The sequence below is a fragment of the Nesoenas mayeri genome (assembly GCF_963082525.1).
Source record: "Nesoenas mayeri genome assembly, chromosome: 1".
Lineage (NCBI taxonomy): Eukaryota > Metazoa > Chordata > Aves > Columbiformes > Columbidae > Nesoenas > Nesoenas mayeri.
In genome coordinates, this window is record NC_137541.1 from 75,759,059 (window position 1) to 75,777,316 (window position 18,258).

Here is an 18,258-nt window from a genome sequence, read left to right on the forward strand (position 1 = left end):
CCTTCACAAATTGCATTTAAAAGGGGCTAACTTGGAAAAAGGGAAAGACATCTTCTTCTGTCCTTGCATTTACAATGATTACCTTGTCCCCCTTAGCTCTTCTTGTGCTGTTGCAACATTGTCTGCTTCTGTTTGTGATTCCTCACAATCAGTATATAGCAAACATGCCATGTAGCATCATGTTTCACAAGTTCACTATCTCCTGGTGTTTCTTCCTCATTCATCAGCAATAGGTGCATGAAAGGATGAGGGGTCAGAGGGGTCTTCTGTGCAAAATGTACACAAGTGGAAAATAACTATGGGAATGTGGTGAACAACTTAATAGAACATGACAGAGTGTGTGCCTTCCCAGAGGGCTTGGTGGGGATTTATTTTATTATTTTATACGTGAAATATCCTAGGAGCATAGTTAAAAATCATTGTTAAAAAGTTAGGTAAATTTTCCAACATTTTCAATACTCATATTTTCCCCCTTTATTTTTGCATTCAAGTGCAATGAAATTAATGGTATCTGGGTCCCTGTACTGTCTCCTTCCTCCTTCCCAAGCACTTGTGCCTTTAAAAACTTTTTTGCACTGTGCATTGTCTAGAAATTGTCTATTTTGAAAAGTCATGAGTAGGAACATTTTAGAAACCCAAAGATAAAGGAGAAATAGGAATTGCAGGAAAGACTGAATTCCCAATTCACTCCATTCAATTGTCAAAGTAAAAATAAGCAAGAAACAGGGAAAACACAATCAGAAAAGTTGTAAATTCAAAATTTGAAATGTTGAAACCCTGGAAAATGCAATGAAATATTTCTTGACTTTTCATTCTGGGAGACTAATTTTCATTCCTGCTCTTACTGCTTTCTCATTTCTTATTTCTACCCTTGAATTCAGTAAGCTAGGATTTCATGTCACATATAGACTTGGATATGTCAAGTGCCTTATTCACAAAATATGCATGGCTGTTGTGCCGCCAAGGTGTATTCTGTGCTAGGAAGGGTTTACAGGAGCTTATTTTCACCCACGTTGAGAGTGCATTATGCTTAAAAGGAAAGTGATGAAGACAGGGCGAGTGTCCTGTCCCAGCTTCACTCAAGCTCACAGAGCAGCACTGGCAGTATATATATTCAGTGTATGGGGGGGTTCAAAACAGGGTTAAAGCAAAACTTTTCAGTGAGATATGCTGAGATGGGGCTGCCAGCATCCACCTCCGCTCAGGGTCCTCTTGAGATGAGCAATGCACTTGTAACAAAATCAAATATTTATCAGCAGTTTTATGTTAAATGGAAGTGCTGGCATGACACTGACAATGTCAAGACTCACCTGCCAAATTTACATGGGTTGGGAAGAGTTGTCCTATGTTTCTGACACTGAGCAAGGGCACAGAAGAAGTTGGTTATGTTCTGGGTGAGCTACAGGCTTTTTGTGTGAAGGAGCATGGAGGATTTAATCTGTCTGTGCCTCAAGTCCCTATCTATAAAACAGGGATAATAATGCATCTTGGCCTCAAAATAGGAGGTGAATTTAATTAATTAACTTCAAATACACATTGACATGGTAGGAATAATAAGATGGCATACTGTCACAGGAAAACACAGAACTATATAGAAATTAAACTTCAAATTCACCTTACATTAACTCGCTCCTTTGTGAGCTATTCCAGATTTGTACTTACATAGGTAAGAGCAGAAATTTGCCTTGGATATTCTTTTGACATTTGCAGTTGGTAAGTCACATCAGAGTATTTTTTTTAATCTAGACAGTCTTTGCATACTTAAAGGTAGAACAAAGTAAGAAATTAAGAAAATTATAGAATCATTTAGGTTGGAAAAAACCTTTAAGATCATTGAGTCCAAAAAGACTACAGTGCAGGATGCTTAAAACTTTGTGATATCTTTTTCAGCTGATAAATGGCGGTGAAGATGTGTTGATATTTTACAATGACAGAGCATCATTTCCAGTCCTACTCCAAATGATGTGTTCAGAGAGAGATCGAGCAGATGAGAGTGGACCCTTAGCGTACCACATCACTCTAGTGGAATTGCTAGCGGCTTGTACAGAAGGAAAGAATGTGTATACAGAGATCAAGTGCAATTCACTCCTGCCGCTGGATGATATAGTAAGAGTAGTGACCCATGATGACTGCATACCTGAGGTAAGATTCACTGAATGAAGAAGCAGACGTATCATTTTTCCAAAACTCAGAAGATGTTTTGTTGTTTATAATAAACTGGTAAGTTGAATATTTGCACAGAAACCAGGCTGGAAACAAGTGGTGTTTGTTAAGGTCAGTAAGTGAGAAAGGATAGCCAGTATTTTCTTAAACAGAAAATTACTTGTCCCTTATGCTTCAATTGTCAGCTTTTTGGAACAGACACCTTGTTTTATTTTCCTGGGTTTGTCCAGCCACTCTCAGAGTTTAATGCTCTGATAACTTCTGGTTGTAGCTGTGAAGAATCAGCTGAGTGGTTTGTCAAGCCAACATTTTGCCACTGCCTGAATTTGCTAGAAATGATGGGTAACATTCTGGCCGTGCTCAAGTCAGTGGGAATTTTGGGTGCAGTCTTGCTTTATTAAACTCAGTTGCAGTTCAGCAAATGTTTTTATTCACTGCATATAGAGGCCCAATTCTGCAGCTACTACCAGTCATGCTTCAGTAGGACTGTGATACGTCAGGCTGATCAGAACAAGAATGCACCAAACCTGATGTGATCAAAAGAAATCTCTTCACAGCCTTTGCAAGGAGCGTGTTCTGGCCCCATGTGTATCAGACAGATTTCTACAGGCTATCTGATGGGAAAATGTATCTTGCATCAACGCAACTGGGACCTGCAGGAGTAAAGACTCCCTCTGTGCCATGAGGCTCTACAGAGGGATCTGGACCAGCTGGATCATTGGGCTGAGCCCAATTGTGTGAGGTTTAACAAGGCCAAGTGCCAGGTCCTGCACTTGGGTCACAACAACCCCAGGCATCGCTACAGGCTCGGGGAAGAGTGGCCGGAAAGCTGCCTGACAGAAAGGGATCTGGGGGTGCTGGTTGACAGCTGACTGAATGTGAGCCAGCAGTGTGCCCAGGTGGCCAAAAAGGCCAACAGCATCCTGGCTTGTATCAGGAATAGTGTGGCCAGCAGGACTAGGGAAGTGATTGTGCCACTGCATATGGTGCTGGTGAGGCCACACCTTGAATCCTGTGTTCAGTTTTGTGCCCCTCACTACAGGAAAGACATTGAGGTGCTGGAGAGTGCAGAGAAGGGCAAGGAAGCTGGTGAGGGGCCTGGAGCACAAGTCTGATGAGGAGTGGCTGAGGGCGCTGGGGCTGTTCAGCCTGGAGAAAAGGAGGCTGAGGGGAGACCTTATCGCTGTCTACAACTCCCTGAAAGGAGGTTGTAGCATGGAGGGTGTTGGTCTCTTCTCTGTAGTAACAAGTGATAGGACAAGAGGAAATGGCCTCAAGTTGTGCCAGGGGAGGTTCAGATTGGATATTAGGAAACATTTCTTCACAGAAAGATTTGTCAGGCCTTGGAACAGGCTGCCCAGGGAACTGGTTGGGTCACCATCCCTAGAGGTGTTTAAAAGACATTTAGACAAGGTTCCTAGGGACATGGTTTAGTGCTAGACTTATGTTAATGTTTGGATGTGATTTCGAGGGTCTCTTCCAACCAAAACGATTCTATGAAAAAGTCCCCTTGTGATCAACTGATTCTTTTCTTAAAAAGAAAAATGTTTGCTTTGCTCCAAAGTTCCTCTTAACATTAATTTCAACAGATGCTAATTTAAAAAGCCCAAACAAATGTAACTTAAAAGTCTGCAATGAGTTTTCTCCAGGCTGCATTGAACTTATGCAACTATCTACTCTCCTTGGACTACGACAAAAAATTTTCAGTGTATCTATGTATGTTTATATTTCATCTATACATTTCAGGCACTGGCGATCCATTTTGATGATGTGCACATGCAGACCTGTAATGCATGAGCAGATTGAGACTGCAGTCCTCCTGTTAAGCCTTGTGCTGCTGTTGCTGCAGTCCCAGCACTGCACAACCTGTCTCTTCCATTTAGATCTGAGTTACACCCACCCCAAATGCAGACGCTGCATTAGGATTGTGGGAATATAGGGTTTGCAGTCCCAGCTCTGCTAAAGACATTTTTTTTTCGATATTTGGCAAGCCTGTCGCAAGGCATCAACCCTCAGCAGTCAACCAGCAAGTGCAGGGGTGTACCGTGTTTTGACAGCTCCTGGATTTGGAGCCCAGTCCCTTGTAGTCTTAATATCATTTAATTTTCAGATTTATTATTGGTTTGTTTTGGGGAGGGAGGGTTGTTGTAAGAGTAAGAATGTTTGTAAAGTATTTTCCATTTTTCTTCATGTGATCATTCAGTAAGTACATAATTGCACTTATTGCCATGCTTCTGTCTAAATCTATAGAACTGAACATATGCATTGCTACTGTTGTTAGAGTTTGTTAAGTACTTGAAGATCATCTCTGTTGTTCAGTATTTTTGCAGATAGAAAATGTCACGTTAATGGTTTTTACTGTTCCACTTCATATTGTTTATGTTTTTGCCGTTCCTGCAGGTGAAAATTGCATATGTTAATTTTGTTAATCACTGTTACGTGGACACTGAAGTAGAAATGAAAGAAATCTATGCCAGTAACCATATTTGGAAGTTATTTGAGAACTTCCTTGTTGATATGGCAAGGGTAAGCTTCACGAGACATAAATATCACAGTATAGTAATGGGTGGCAACTGAACTGACAATAACTTTTCTTGGTAAACTTCTTTCATTTTACTAACTATTTTTTTTCAAAGTTGACAGTAGAGTAGGTGTGAGGTTTTTAAACAAGTGGTTATTTCTATGTTATTTATCATCATTTAGCCTGCTAATTGCTAGCAGTTTTCTCTTTATAAAAGGGCATCTTAGAACCCCTGTTGCTTTCTCTTTTCTTCCAGAAAAACAAGTTGGGTGCGTGTGCAGGCTTGAAAGTCTGTGTGTATCTTCTGGCAGCTTGTGTTACATGTCATTGTGGTGGTAACTGAAAAAAAAGATCCCACGTCTGTAATCTTCTTGCTTAACGCTGTTAGTATAGTGAGGATAGGCCTGTTTTTGTCTTTTTGCCTACTGTCACTACATTCTCACCGCTGATGCAAAAAGCAGGTGTAGAGCTATGTTCTTTCAAAATACTAATTCATATATAAACTATAGGCTGCAAGGTGATGGGGCACAGTTAGTACTATAGGCATTAAATTCCTGTGGACTGTAGTGAGCTTCATGGTGTCATTACTTGTTGAATTAAGTTTCAAGTCAGAAGTTGAATTAAGCTTCCATTCCCTGGTATTTCAGAGGTAGAAACCAGGAGAAATCTTATGACTTGCAGAAGGATAAAATACAATAGTAGAGTCATGAGGGGAAGCTAGCATGACATGATTACGGCTTACATGACTTATCCTTTTCTAGGAGGTTAATGTTTCTTGTAAGAGTCTAATATCAATAGTAACTAATGGAGTTGCTCTTTCTGCTCAAGAAGAAGAACCACAGTTCTGGTGGACTGTATTTGACCCTTGATGCTTGACAGGATTTTGGAGATGTTATAGAGCATGTTGTCATAGTGCATACCTATCTTTTCCCAGTCCACGGTCCATTGCATTTTATAATCCCTAAGTTCTCAGTTCTTGCATTCTTCATTTTGTTGAAATAAAGTAAAAGAATCTCAGTTCAGACCTGCAGCGGACATTTACCCCAAAGTAATAATGTGCCACAAAATAATTTATTTGAAACCTATTGGGAGAAAATACCATGAATTATGGCCAAAAGAAGAATGAGTGCAAAGGCTTGTGCTGTATGATAGGCACCGGGACCTGTTTATTGCTCTGGGAACAGAGAACTTATAAATGGTTGAGGTTTTTGGTTTTGTGGGGTTTTGTTTTGTTGTGGTTTTGTTTGTTTGGGTTTTTGTTGTTTTTGGTTTTGTTTGCTCTGGTGTTGCTTTATTTTCTGGCAAAAGGTTAAGACAGGGATGTTTGTCCTCTCTTTTTTTGGTGGTAATGATTTTCAGCAGTAATAAGATGTCCACAAACTGTGTTTTCGTGCTGTCTTGCCTCTCTGGTCATGTTGTACAGTGAAAGCCCTTCTGGGCAAATCAAGCTCATTTGAAAATTAAGATCAGAAACCTCCTTGGAGGGGGATTCTGATTTAGAACTTTTCTGGGTTTAACCCAAGAAATATTTTCTTCAGTTAGATTCCCTTTCCTGTTTGCCCTTTCCTGATGTGTCCTGGCCCTGACCCTCCAAACAAAGACTACTACCCTCCCTAGCTCTTGAACGTGAACGATTTTCTTTGCCCTTGGGCTAGAAGCAGACATGTAGAAAAAGGGCTCTGTCCACAGTTCCTTCATGAGCCCGGAAACAAAGTGCACTTTGCCAAATGATGCTGGAGACGGTGGAGCTTGTTTTCACATACCCTTCTTATTAAGAGAAATTAGACTCCAGGTCTTCAGAGATGAAGAGTGAGTGTGTTATTAATGCTGCATTTTGTGTGCGTATGCTGTTGGCACCGAGTGGCAAAATGCACTTTTATTTTGCTCCCCTGCAAAGCTCGCAGGGCAGGTGCCTTATTAGTCCTTTTAATTTCCTGGTTGATGGCTAAAAGAAAGAAGGAGCGTGTCAGCAGTGCTCTGGCCTGTCCTGCTCTTCAGCCAGGTCCCTGTGGGTAGCCACGTCTTCCAGGTTATTGAGTGTATTTGTTCAGGTTTAGTTTTCTGGGGCCCAGGCAGAGCCCATGTGTTATAAATACATCAGTGTTATGTAGCTATCAAGGCAGTTAGAATGCTGTCAGCCTCATGAAAGATGTTACAATAGCTTTCAAAGCATTTAGAAAAAGAGCCCTTTGATCCTCTGTGTTCCAGTGAGCTAAAAGGGATGCTTTGGCGTGGGGGGAGGGGGAATGCTTTTCTTTTAGCTGCTACAAATGCCTGTCACTGGGTAAGTTTGTGAGCTTTGAACTTCTTACTAGAGAGCACTAAGGTGGAAGATGGAGAGTGTTATCCTTAGGTTGGATTCTTCACCTTTTTATTTTTTAAAGAAAAAAAAAAAAGAGTAACCAATTTTTAAATCTGTTTCTTGATCCAAGAAGGAAATATTTAGTCCCCAGCTGTCATTCTCTTTCAACAACGTGATACATTGCAAAGAAGGCACGAGGCAGATTCATGTATAAATTCAGTTTGCCAAAAGCAGTCGCACTTTCAAAGACACCCTGTTTCTACGGTTTCTGCCAACCTACTTTCTCCCATGTATGACTTAAAGTGTTGCGCTAAGCAAAGTGAGTGCTGCCGAAGGAAAGGCTTTCCTCTCCTGTGTGTGGCCCAGCCTGTAAGCCAGCAGCTGTAGTCTGAGGAGGATTAAAGAAAGAGCCAGGATCTGACAGCTGTAAAGGCATCCTGGCTTTCTCCGCAGAATTTTTGAAGTATTATTCATGTGAGTTTTGGTCCCAGCTCCTCTTAAGGGTTTTTTAAACACTCCTTTCTCAATCTTCATCTCCATTTCATGCATTTCAGGTTTTTTCTTCCACAGGGAAACATTTTTCAGTCCCCAAAGGGCAGAGGGATAAGAACAAATGAGAGGATTTCCGAATTCCTTCTGTGCTGGGAATTTTTCAGACGGGTGTTGGAGCAGAGTGGCATCTCCACATATGGCTCTGCTTTTTAGACAAGTGAAGGGGAAAGCTTAAAAGCATTTTGAAATTTAGTTTGGGCAACTTCTGAATTCACCGTTTGCACAGCTCCCTTTCTTTCCATTGAGACCACAAGTGCTGAACCTCAGAGCTACTGGTTCAAGCCAAAATTGGCGTGCAGGTTAATTAAAAGCAGAAGAACTTAAAGAGGTTTTTAGTTCTATAAGCTTTTTTTTTTTTTAAGGAAAAAAAATTGGATTGTTAACTGAATCCTTGTTATCTCCATGCGGACTCAGGGTGATGGTGCTGGTGTCATACTTTTCCAAAACCTGAGCGGCTGAAGAGTTTGCTATTTCAGTTTTGTTGCTTCTCTGACCAAAATCTTTCCTTTCCTGGAGTGATAAAAAATGCACTATGTGGGGGCATGACTTGTTTATCTGACACATTTGGGAAAAGCAGACAAGCAAAGCTCCTCAAGATGCCTCATTTCTGTAACTCTTCAGTTATCTTTGGTTATTCTTCTGCCTACCATATGACAGTACTCTACTCAAAATGTGTTTGTGTTCTCATGAGCTGTATCTTTGCCTGAACATGGATGCTTCTGGATGTCACGTCAGTAACCTTCCTTAAAATGTTCCCGGTGAAACTGCTTTCTTGTAGTGTCCAAGTGTGACAGTGGCACTGTGCAATTAGGGAGCAAGTTTGTGCGGTGTGAGATGCAGGTGTTGTGGATAATCCTTCTACTTCTGTCACTGACTTTTCTCTGTGACTTTAAGCAACGCACTCAGCTTCTTCGGATTCTGTTTCCCACCCATAAAGCGATGTAATGCCCCACAGACCTTCATGATTTTGTGTTAAATGCTCATATAGTAATGTGAAGGCTATAAACAAAATTAATTCAGCTCGCAAATAGATGCCCTAGAACATTATAGTAGTCTGTGCCTTGCATAGGTGAAAGAGAGAACAGCTTTGCCTTTCATTTCTAGAAACATGACTAGAACTGCTTATTTAAAGGCTGTTGAAGAGGTAATATGAGTCTAGCCTGTATTTCTTCTTATCAATGCTTATAAATATCTTAAGGGCAGGTGTCAAGAGGATGAGACCAGGCTCTTTTCAGTGCTGCTCTACAAGAGGGTGAGGGGCAACGGGCACAGACTGAAGCACAGCAGGTTTCATCTGACTATGAGGAGAAACTTCTTTACTTTGAGGGTGCCAGAGCGCTGGAACAGGCTGCCCAGGGGGGTTGTGGAGTCTCCTTCTCTGGAGACATTCAAAGCCCACCTAGACATGATCCTGTGCAGCCTCATCTAGAGGAACCTGCTTTAGCAGGTGGGCTGGACTGGATGATCTCCAGAGGTCCCTTCCAACCCCTACCAATTCTTATTTGTCTGGTCTTGCCTTTCTCACCATCTGGCTCTCTGCAGGCTCTTTTTGAGTACTGTCCACACTGACATAAGCAAAGTGAACATGACTCTGTATAGATGTCCACAAATTCTGAAAAGAAGTAAAGAAATACGGAAGGCTGTGATCTACCTCAGTAATTTTTTGCTTTAAGCATGACATCTTTCTGCAGCAACAAACTTTTAGTGTTGTACCAAAGGGGGTCTTCAGGAATCTTTTGTACAAATCTTCCCACATCCTCCCACCGTTTAATCATCCTTCTGTGCTCCAGAGTTGTGCCAGTACCATCCATTCTGTTCTTTCATTGTTTTTAGTTTGTCTTTTGTATTTTCCCCATGTGGCTTTTCTAAGTAATGCTGCCTTTTTAGTTCACAATCCTAAAGGCTGTTGGTGTTGACTATGCTATTTAGTTTCTTTCCCTCCTTTTTTAAACATTTTTCCTGCAAATAAGCTTTACCTTCACCACCTATTTGTGGTGACTGATTGTAGTGAGAAGTCAAACATTACTCTAACCTAAGGTTTTATGTCTCATCTGTCTCTAAAGCCTCTTCCAAACAGCCTCACAATGGGAGTAAAGGCCCATTTTCTTCTTGAATCTGTCTAAATGTGTAAGTGGCATGCAATGTGCTGACTTAGGGAGATCCTTTTTTCATGGTGTGGAAAAGAATAGACAGCCAGCCAGAAAGAGCTAGTTCAGAAGAGAAGGGTATTCAAAAGACAACATGGGCCTCCCAGAAGAAAGACTAGCTATCACAAATGCAGCTTGAACTCTAAGATAGTTATCTCTGATAGATTTTGTATAAAAATCATTTGTCTTTGTATTAAGAAGAAATATTACGTGTGTTATAATAAATACGAAATAGTAAAGCTTGCTTATTCAAAAGAATGCCATCTCATTGTCACCTCATTCTTCCCTGTAGGTTTGTAACACAACCACAGATCGTAAACATGCAGACACATCTCTGGAGAAATATGTCACTGAGCCCGTAATGAACATTGTGAGCGGCTTCTTCAATTCGCCATTTTCAGATAACAGCACCAGCCTCCAGGTAAGGAATAGAGACACAGACAAATACATAATTCAGACCATTAATGAGGTACTTTCTGTTGCCCAGATAGGAATGCTGTATCTTTACATCCTCCTTTAACTTCTCTGTCCCGTCTTATGCCCCTGGCTAGCAGCTTCATTTCTCTTTGAAACACTCTTAATTTTTACCACTTACAGCTCTGAACCAGTAGACAGCACAAAATGGTCAGATTTACTCCTGGTTCTTGTGAATTCATTGGAGAGGGTATCCTTGCAGAGTAATGGTCTGTCTTTGTATGAGAAAAATGTGATCTCCTATGACAAAAGGGCTGTATGCCTGCGAACTGGGAAGACTCATCTGTCCTTCTGCTCTGTATTGTGTTTGCTTCATATCAGTGGCAATTTGAGGAAAAAATGTGTGATTTGGCCATTTTAGGGGTGCAGCGTTGATTCCTGTTCCCCTCAGTCCTTAAGAGTAAAGAGAATTTAATGGAGTTGTAACTTGACTCTACAAGATGAAAACCCTTTGTATGTGGTTTGTGTTGTGTCAGACCCAAGGGCAGTTGTGAGGAGATTCTAAAGGGTAAAATTCCATGTTTATCTTTTTGATTTCAGACACACCAGCCTGTTTTTATTCAACTGCTGCAGTCTGCTTTTAGAATTTACAACTGTACCTGGCCAAATCCAACACAGAAAGCCTCAGTGGAGTCATGTATCAAGACTTTGGCTGAAGTGGGTAGGTGTCAGGTTTTACTTTCATTATTGTTCTCTGTGTTTTATGATCAGACTTACTTGAGGTTGAACAGCTTTCAATTTGACTCTACTGTCCTGAAATTGTGACAGTGTTGATTTCAGAAATCCCACTTCCTGAGGCTCAATTATTCCTCCTTTTATAACCTATGCAAATCTATCCCATCAGATAGGTTGTTAGGTGAAACCTGTAGGTCAGAGAGATGTTTGCCAGGTGAATGATAGTTATGATATTAAAACACAACATAAGCTATGAGAAAACCTGGGCATTTCTAGTCATGCTGGGCTACATTTGCACAAGATGTAGACAGCGATGCATAGAAATTCTACATTGGAGAACACCAACCACTTTTTCCTTTGGTTCCTGGGAGATGCATTTGTTATTGTCAGTCACAGTCCTGGTCTTGTTCAGGTTTTGTCCTATCAGGGAACCGGGGATGGAAACCACCGTTTTGCCATTCCATAGCTTTTCCACTTACTCCTCACCATCAGGCCTGATCATTTACTGCTGCTACACAGTCAGCCTTGTCAGGGGAATAATGCCTTGCCCTGGCACTGAGACTGAATTTGGCTCTCAGGGCAGCTAATAAGATACATGTGTTCAAATAAATTCAAATACCATGTTGAAGTGAAAGATTTAAAACTTTGTATCCTAAAATATAAAATAGTCTTCACCAGTATGTAGCTAAATCTGGCAAAAGTTCATTCTTAAGTTAAATTTCTGTGAATATGATTTTAAAGTCTTCTCCCATGACAGGATTATTCAATATAGTTTCTAAAAGTCAGTAATTCTGATGACTTGTAGAATAAGGTCCTGCTCAGTGTGAGTGGAAACGAAGTAGAGACAGATACATAGAAACTGGCTAAATTCTGTTCTTGATGCAATGTTTAAAAAGTTTTAACAAACAACGATAAAACAATGTGAGTGGGTCCCTGAACCAATTGCAGCATCTGTGGCATTGCAACAATCAAACCTAAATTTAGATGTTGGAGTAGCTTTACAGGAGTATAATTTAACATTTTAGCCAGAATGTCTCATTAACTTTTCGTGTGAATAGAATAAACAGTTACCTAAAAACTTAGCAACCTTCAATTGTTTTATTTGTTTTCCAAATTATTTAATTATGGGTCCATCTGGCAAGAGAACTTGGGAAGCTGAAGACGTTTTATTTCCTTTATGCTACAGCTACTATAGTCTCAAATAAAGCTCTAGCCCTATAAATCCCTGTTTGTTTAACACTTAGGTCCCTGCTCTTTCCCCTGCATTTCTGGAAAGAGTCATCAGTAAATTACTTCCTTTGGGAGTCTGAGGAAAGGGGGAAGAAGTAGGGCAGGTGAAAGTATTTTTGACACTGAGCATGGCCTGTGTATGCTTCTAGACAGCTCGGTGTCTTCATGTTGGTAGAGCTACACCTAAAATCACATTCTAGGTGAGAGAGGGCACTGTGTTATCTCACAGAATCACAGAATGTCAGGGATTGGAAGGGACCTCGAAAGATCATCCAGTCCAATCCCCCTGCCAGAGCAGGAACACCCAGATGAGGCTACACAGGAATGTGTCCAGGCGGGTTTTGAACGTCTCCAGAGAAGGAGACTCCACAATCCCCCTGGGCAGCCTGTTTCAGTGCTCTGGCACCCTTCCTGAGATGAAGTTTCTTCTCAAATTTAAGTGGAACCTTTTGTGTTCCAGTTTGAACCCATTACCCCTTGTCCTACCATTGGTTGTCACCAAGAAGACCCTGGCTCAGTCCTAGTGACACTCACCCTTTATATATTTATAAACATTAATGAGGTCACCCCTCAGTCTCCTCTTCCCCAAGCTAAAGAGCCCCAGCTGCCTCAGCCTTTCCTCATAAGGGAGGTGCTCCACTCCCTCACTGAGGTGAGAGTATTTGGAGACACTTGAGCATACTGCTGAGACAGTCAGGCTTAACTCTTCCCCACAGCAGCCTGACAGGGAAGTCTGGGTCACCTTAATGGGGCTGATAGATCCAGCTTCTTGGCCAGGTGCCCCAGCACGTGAAAGGGCTGGTGGTCTTTGGTAGGTAACCTTCTGTGTGCTGCTTGTTCCTGGGGGAGCCAAGGGGAAAGCCCAAATGCAAGGCATGGCAGACGGCTGGAGTGTTCTCTTTTGTTTCGTTCCTTTTTCTGTTTTATGGAGATGGTTTACAGATTTATTTATTTATTTTTTTAATGGAGATGGTTTACAGTTGTTTTTCTTTTAAGTACGCTCTTGTGCTGCTGTGTGCACAAACGCAGGCACATCGCGAGAAGAGCCAGAGGCCACGAATGCATTTGCAAAGAGCAAGTTTTATTTTAGTTACCTCTCTACTGGGGGATCTCCAAAGTGGCACCTGAGCTCCCAGGCAGAGGTGACACAGGTGGGGACGCAGGTGCTGGGAAGTTCAGCCCTGCTGGAAGATCACTGGGCCTGCTGAGCTCACCTGTATTTCAAGGCTTCAGGCAGGTGCAGCCTCCCACTCTTTCTCACAACAAAGCAGGAATCTCAGACATAGTGATAAGTTGTCTAGAGTTTCTCACAGGCCTATGTTATCTAACATCTATTCTCTCATTCTACTCATCAAGCACACAAGGTCAGTAAAACAGTTAGTGTGATGTATGTGCTTTTCCTACAGACAGCTGCAAGTCACTTGAGCGTATTTACATTTAACCAACCTCCTTGCCATTTTTCCCATATATTCCCATACAGCTGTCCTGTAAGTCCAACCTTCTTGCTGCTCTGGTGTCCCACCCGTGGGACCCCAGCCATGCCCTGGGCACTCCCAGACATGGCAGAGTGGAGCTGAGCTGCCGGCGAAGGGCATCACGCCGTGTCCTCCTCTGGGACCTCCCTTCAGCAGCAGCCGGGCAGGGAGGCTGAGCATCACCTGGGGGTGCCACGGGCCTCGCAGCCTCCGAGCTGCCCCCTGAATGCATGCATTAGCCTGCACAGCGCTGGTTTCCTTGTCCACGTCATAGTAACTGTTAAAGGCTTCATCACTAATGTTAAGCATGGTAAAATTTATTGCGTCGTGTTAGCAAATTGCCACACGTTTTTATTTGATGTTTCGTTTTGACAGTGTAGAAAGGGAGTGTAATGGAACAGGTGAGGGAGATTTCCCCGAAGACCAAGTTAGCCAGAGTGATGGCAGCAGAGTTTTTAACAAACGCCCTGGTGTAAAAGTTTGGTTGGAGAGTTTAGCCAGTGGTGATACTCAGTATTTTTAGGCATGGTGTTGAACGTGTCTTGCCTGGACTAATTGATTAGGCCTGCTCTGCTTGGCTGAAAGCTTTGGAAAAACTGCCCCAGCTGGGGGTACCAGAGGCTTTTAAAATCAAGGCCCTTTTTGGATTACAGTGCGTGTCCAGTGCCTTTCTTTATCAGGTGTTCCACCGCACAAAATGGTGGTTCTCTTTGAGTAGGCAGAGGTTTCTTCCATAATACAAACAGGGCAGCTTTTTTTGCCTCTTTTGCTGGCTGTGTATGTGGACCAGGTTTGGATTTTGGCTAGGCATCTGTGAGCACTCTTATGCCTTTTTTTTTGACTTGAGAGTCTGACAGCTTTAATGTTAGGGCCTTCATGTTTCACAGCAGGGTTTTAAAAAAAAACTCTAGAAAGATTTTGCCTGTATCAGAGAGACAAAGTATTGGATAGATTTACAGCAGGGACCAAAGACTTTTGATGGAAAATAAATGTAGTATAGAGTTGAAAGAACAAACATGATTTTTTTTATGTGTCATAGCCCTAGATTTAGAAATGTATCTCAGGAGGAAGAAAGATCATACACAGATTTCCCAAGATATCAAAGTTCCGTATAATAATGCACTTGTAAAAGATCCATTTCAGAGCAAGTTTAAGCAACATACATTCTGCTCAGTGCTTACTAGTTTGTTGCTGGCAGGTGGATGTAAGTTTTGCCTCAAGAGCTTAAGATCATTACATCTGTCTTCCTATGAGCACTGTAAGACTGTGCATTACCTTCCAGGTCAACAAAAGGATATGTTGCAGAAGCTAATTTCTTATAGCCCTGGTACTTCAACTCCACTTGACCACCAGGGAAAAACTTCATAAGCTTTTCAGGCTTCACTTGCTGCTTTGTCTCCAGGCAGTTGTCTGCCTCCGGTTCAGCAAGAAGCACAGAGGCTTCCTTGTCTTCAGCAGACCTCGCTGTGGCTCCAAGGGATTTGGAACACACAGATACCAGTGTGCATCAGGTTTCTATTGCCCAGTAAACGTTTGGCTACCTGGTATGAATAGAAACACGAAAGAATAGATGTATATTAATGTGGCTTGTTCATATGGATTTCTGAAGTAGATTGTTGCAGTAACAAAAATTAACACATTATACATATATCACTTTTGCTTTTCTTACATTCCATAAGACTGAGATTTTGCTTGAAAATACAGTCCAAAAAATGAATGATCAAAACAGCTTCCATCTCACTGATAAAATAGTTATAAATGAAAAACGTTTAAAGGCCCCCTAATCTTTGTGAAAACATAGGAACTAAGATGTCTAACAATTTAATTTATTTCAAATGAATTCATTATCAAAGGACTTTCGGTTCCTACATTTTATAATCTTTGCAAGATTGAGAAGGGCCAGTCTCAAAGTTTGCATTTTAAAGCATCTACTGTCTCTCCATACGGTAAAATTGGGGAGTATCACCTGTCCTCACAACTAAAAACCTGGACTGTATATCTTAAATTGTATTGGAGCAGGGTCTTTCTCTCAGGGCTCACCAGTCTTTCAGGACTCATGAAAAGAACTGTCTTTGCTTCTTAATGAAGTGGTGGTTCTTATTTCTTCATCCCTGAACATCAGATTTCCTTTCTGTTACAGGGGGGAATCTAGTTGTATTATATTCTTATCTCTGCAGCATCTTTTAGCTTTCTCCCTTATGTTTTTGCAACTTGCATCTTTGATACTGTGTTTGTATTCCAAGGATGTAGCATGTGTATGGCTGTGCTCTTACCACCAATAATGAAATAAGTGGAATTTCCCAGATGAATAAATAGTGGCAGATAGGAACCTGCATTTTGTTAGACTATTTCTCTTGGCAGATCCTTTAAAAAAATCTGTTAGCAAGCCAAATTACATTAGTCATTATCAGATTATACTCTAGGATGCTGTGCAGGAGAAGCAAAAGGAGAATCCTTGTTTCTATCCTACAAAATTGGATGGAAGTCCTGTGAGGTCGCCATTTCGTAAGTTCAAAACTGGAAGAGGTACAGCAGAACTACTACTGTGATGGCCGGGGGAAAGGAGAACTGTATTACAAGAAGAGACTGCAGGTACCCCACGTGTTTTGCCTGGCAAAACAAAGGCCTGTGTTTTTGCTCTTTAGAAGTACTTTGGAAGATGAGTAGTCATGAAGAAGGGACATTTAAGCTAAAGGACAGTGCTGACATAAATTACACTAGGTTGTAAATAGCCTAAATAAATTTAGATTGTAAATCAGAGGTTTGAAACCAACTTTGGAAGGATGTCCTTGGTCAGTGGGCCAAGAGAAAATGGAGGTGGTAAACATGGCAGAAAAGCTTCACTTTAAATGGAGCTCAATACATTTTTCAAAAGATGTTAAAGAACATGGGTTGTCTGTAACAGAGAGCAATGGTCTGAAGAAGCAGTGAAGTCCTTTCAAGTTGAATATTTATTCCCAGGTTTCAGATCACCACCACCCCTTTGACCAAAAAACTCTTCCTGTGGTGCTTCTTGACCATGCTTTTATGTCCTCTGAAGCCCTTGATTTTCTTCTGACAAACTACAAGCATTTTATTGCTTCTTTGGAATTATTGTGCATATTTAAATATGTCCATACAGATGAACATTCCTATAACAATGTTTCCAGCCCTGAAAATACTTTATTTCACTTCCCATTTGAGTTTTAAAATCTTTTTTCCATTTTATAAAAAGCTAGACCTTCATTTTCAATTTTTAGTTCAAATAAAATAATTATCCCGTTGTTACTTTTTTGACAGCAAGAAGAATACATTTCAGATGAAGCACATATTTTATTCTATTTTAACTGTTTGTGTTTCCCTAATTGCAAGAAAAATTCAATGATGATCTTTTTACAGACTGATAAATATTTTAGCATAGATTTCCTGTTGTAAAAAAAACATCCAAGTGAAGGGTACAAGATTGGCAGGCTTGTGTCTTGTCTACACAAAGCTTTTATTTTCCTTAAAAAGTCTTGCTGCTGCTAGCATTAGTGTCTCTCCATCCAAATGCATTTGTTAAGCAGTCAGTAAATGATTAAGGAGCTGGAGGGACTGATTTATGGAGCAAAATTAATTGAACTAAATATGCATCGCTCCATTAAGTGACAACTGGGAAGTATGGGAGAACATGATATAGCTGTCTGCAACTACCAGAGGGGCGTAAACAACAAGGAGAGTAAAGGCTTCACACATAGGTACAGCCTGTGGCTTTTTTGTGACCTGGATGCCCGTCATGCTCCTCCTTAAGGCACTCGAAGGGGTGAAACACCTGCCCATCCCCCAGAAAACCCACACTGGGGATGGCTTAGGGTAGTGCAAAATCTACGAAATAACTCTGAAGCCACAAAATACTGTTGAAATGCGGTGTTGTTTAACATCTTTGTCGGTGACATGGACAGTGGGATGGAATGCCCACTCAGCAAGTTTGCCCACAACACCAAGCTGTGTGGTGTGATCAGCGCTCTGGAGGGGAAGGGATGCCATCCAGAGGGACCCTTGACAGGCTTGAGAGTTGAGCCTGTGCAAACCTCATGAAATTCAACAAGGCCAAGTGCCAGGGCCTGCAAACGGGCCAGGGCAATCCCAAGCACAAATACAGGCTGGGTGGAGAATGGAATGAGAGCAGCCTTGAAGAGAAGGACTTGGGGGTGTTGGTTGATGAGAAGCTCAACGTGAGCCGGCAATGTGCACCTGCAGCCCAGAAAGCCAACTGCATCCTGGGCTGTACCAAAAGGCTCATGGCCAGCAGGTCAAGAGAGGCGATTCTGCCCCTCTACTCCACTCTAATGAGACCCCACCTGGAGTCCTGCATCCAGCTCTGGGGCATCCAGCGTAAGAAGGACATGGACCTGTTGGAGTGAGTCCAGAGGAGGGCCACGAAGATGATTAGAGGGCTGGGAACACCTCTACTATGAAGACAGGATGAGAGAGTCGGGATTGTTCAGCCTGGAGAATAAAAGGCTCCAGGGAGACCTTCTAACAGCCCTCCAGTACCTAAACAGCACCTACAAGAAAGCTGGAGAAGGACTTATACAAGGGCTTGTAGTGATAGGACAAGGGGTAATGGCTTTGAACTGAAACTGGGTAGATTTAGATTAGAAATAAGGAAGAAATTCTTCACCATGAGGATGATGAGGCACTGGAACAGGCTGCCCAGAGAAGCTGTGGATGCCCCATCCCTGGAAGTGTTCAAGGCCA

The 18,258-nt window shown here is 41.8% G+C and overlaps 1 protein-coding gene across 3 annotated transcripts in view; it reads left to right on the top strand.

Moving 5' to 3' along the window:
* Positions 1-18,258, top strand: part of ITPR2 (inositol 1,4,5-trisphosphate receptor type 2) — a 266,577-nt gene that overhangs the window by 126,623 nt on the left and 121,696 nt on the right. For all 3 annotated transcript variants that reach the window (XM_080342096.1, XM_080342097.1, XM_080342098.1), the window contains 4 exons: positions 1,891-2,142; positions 4,564-4,689; positions 9,978-10,106; positions 10,700-10,820. In XM_080342096.1, the coding sequence (XP_080198222.1) occupies positions 1,891-2,142; positions 4,564-4,689; positions 9,978-10,106; positions 10,700-10,820 (628 nt within the window). The remainder of the gene's footprint in view (positions 1-1,890; positions 2,143-4,563; positions 4,690-9,977; positions 10,107-10,699; positions 10,821-18,258) is intronic.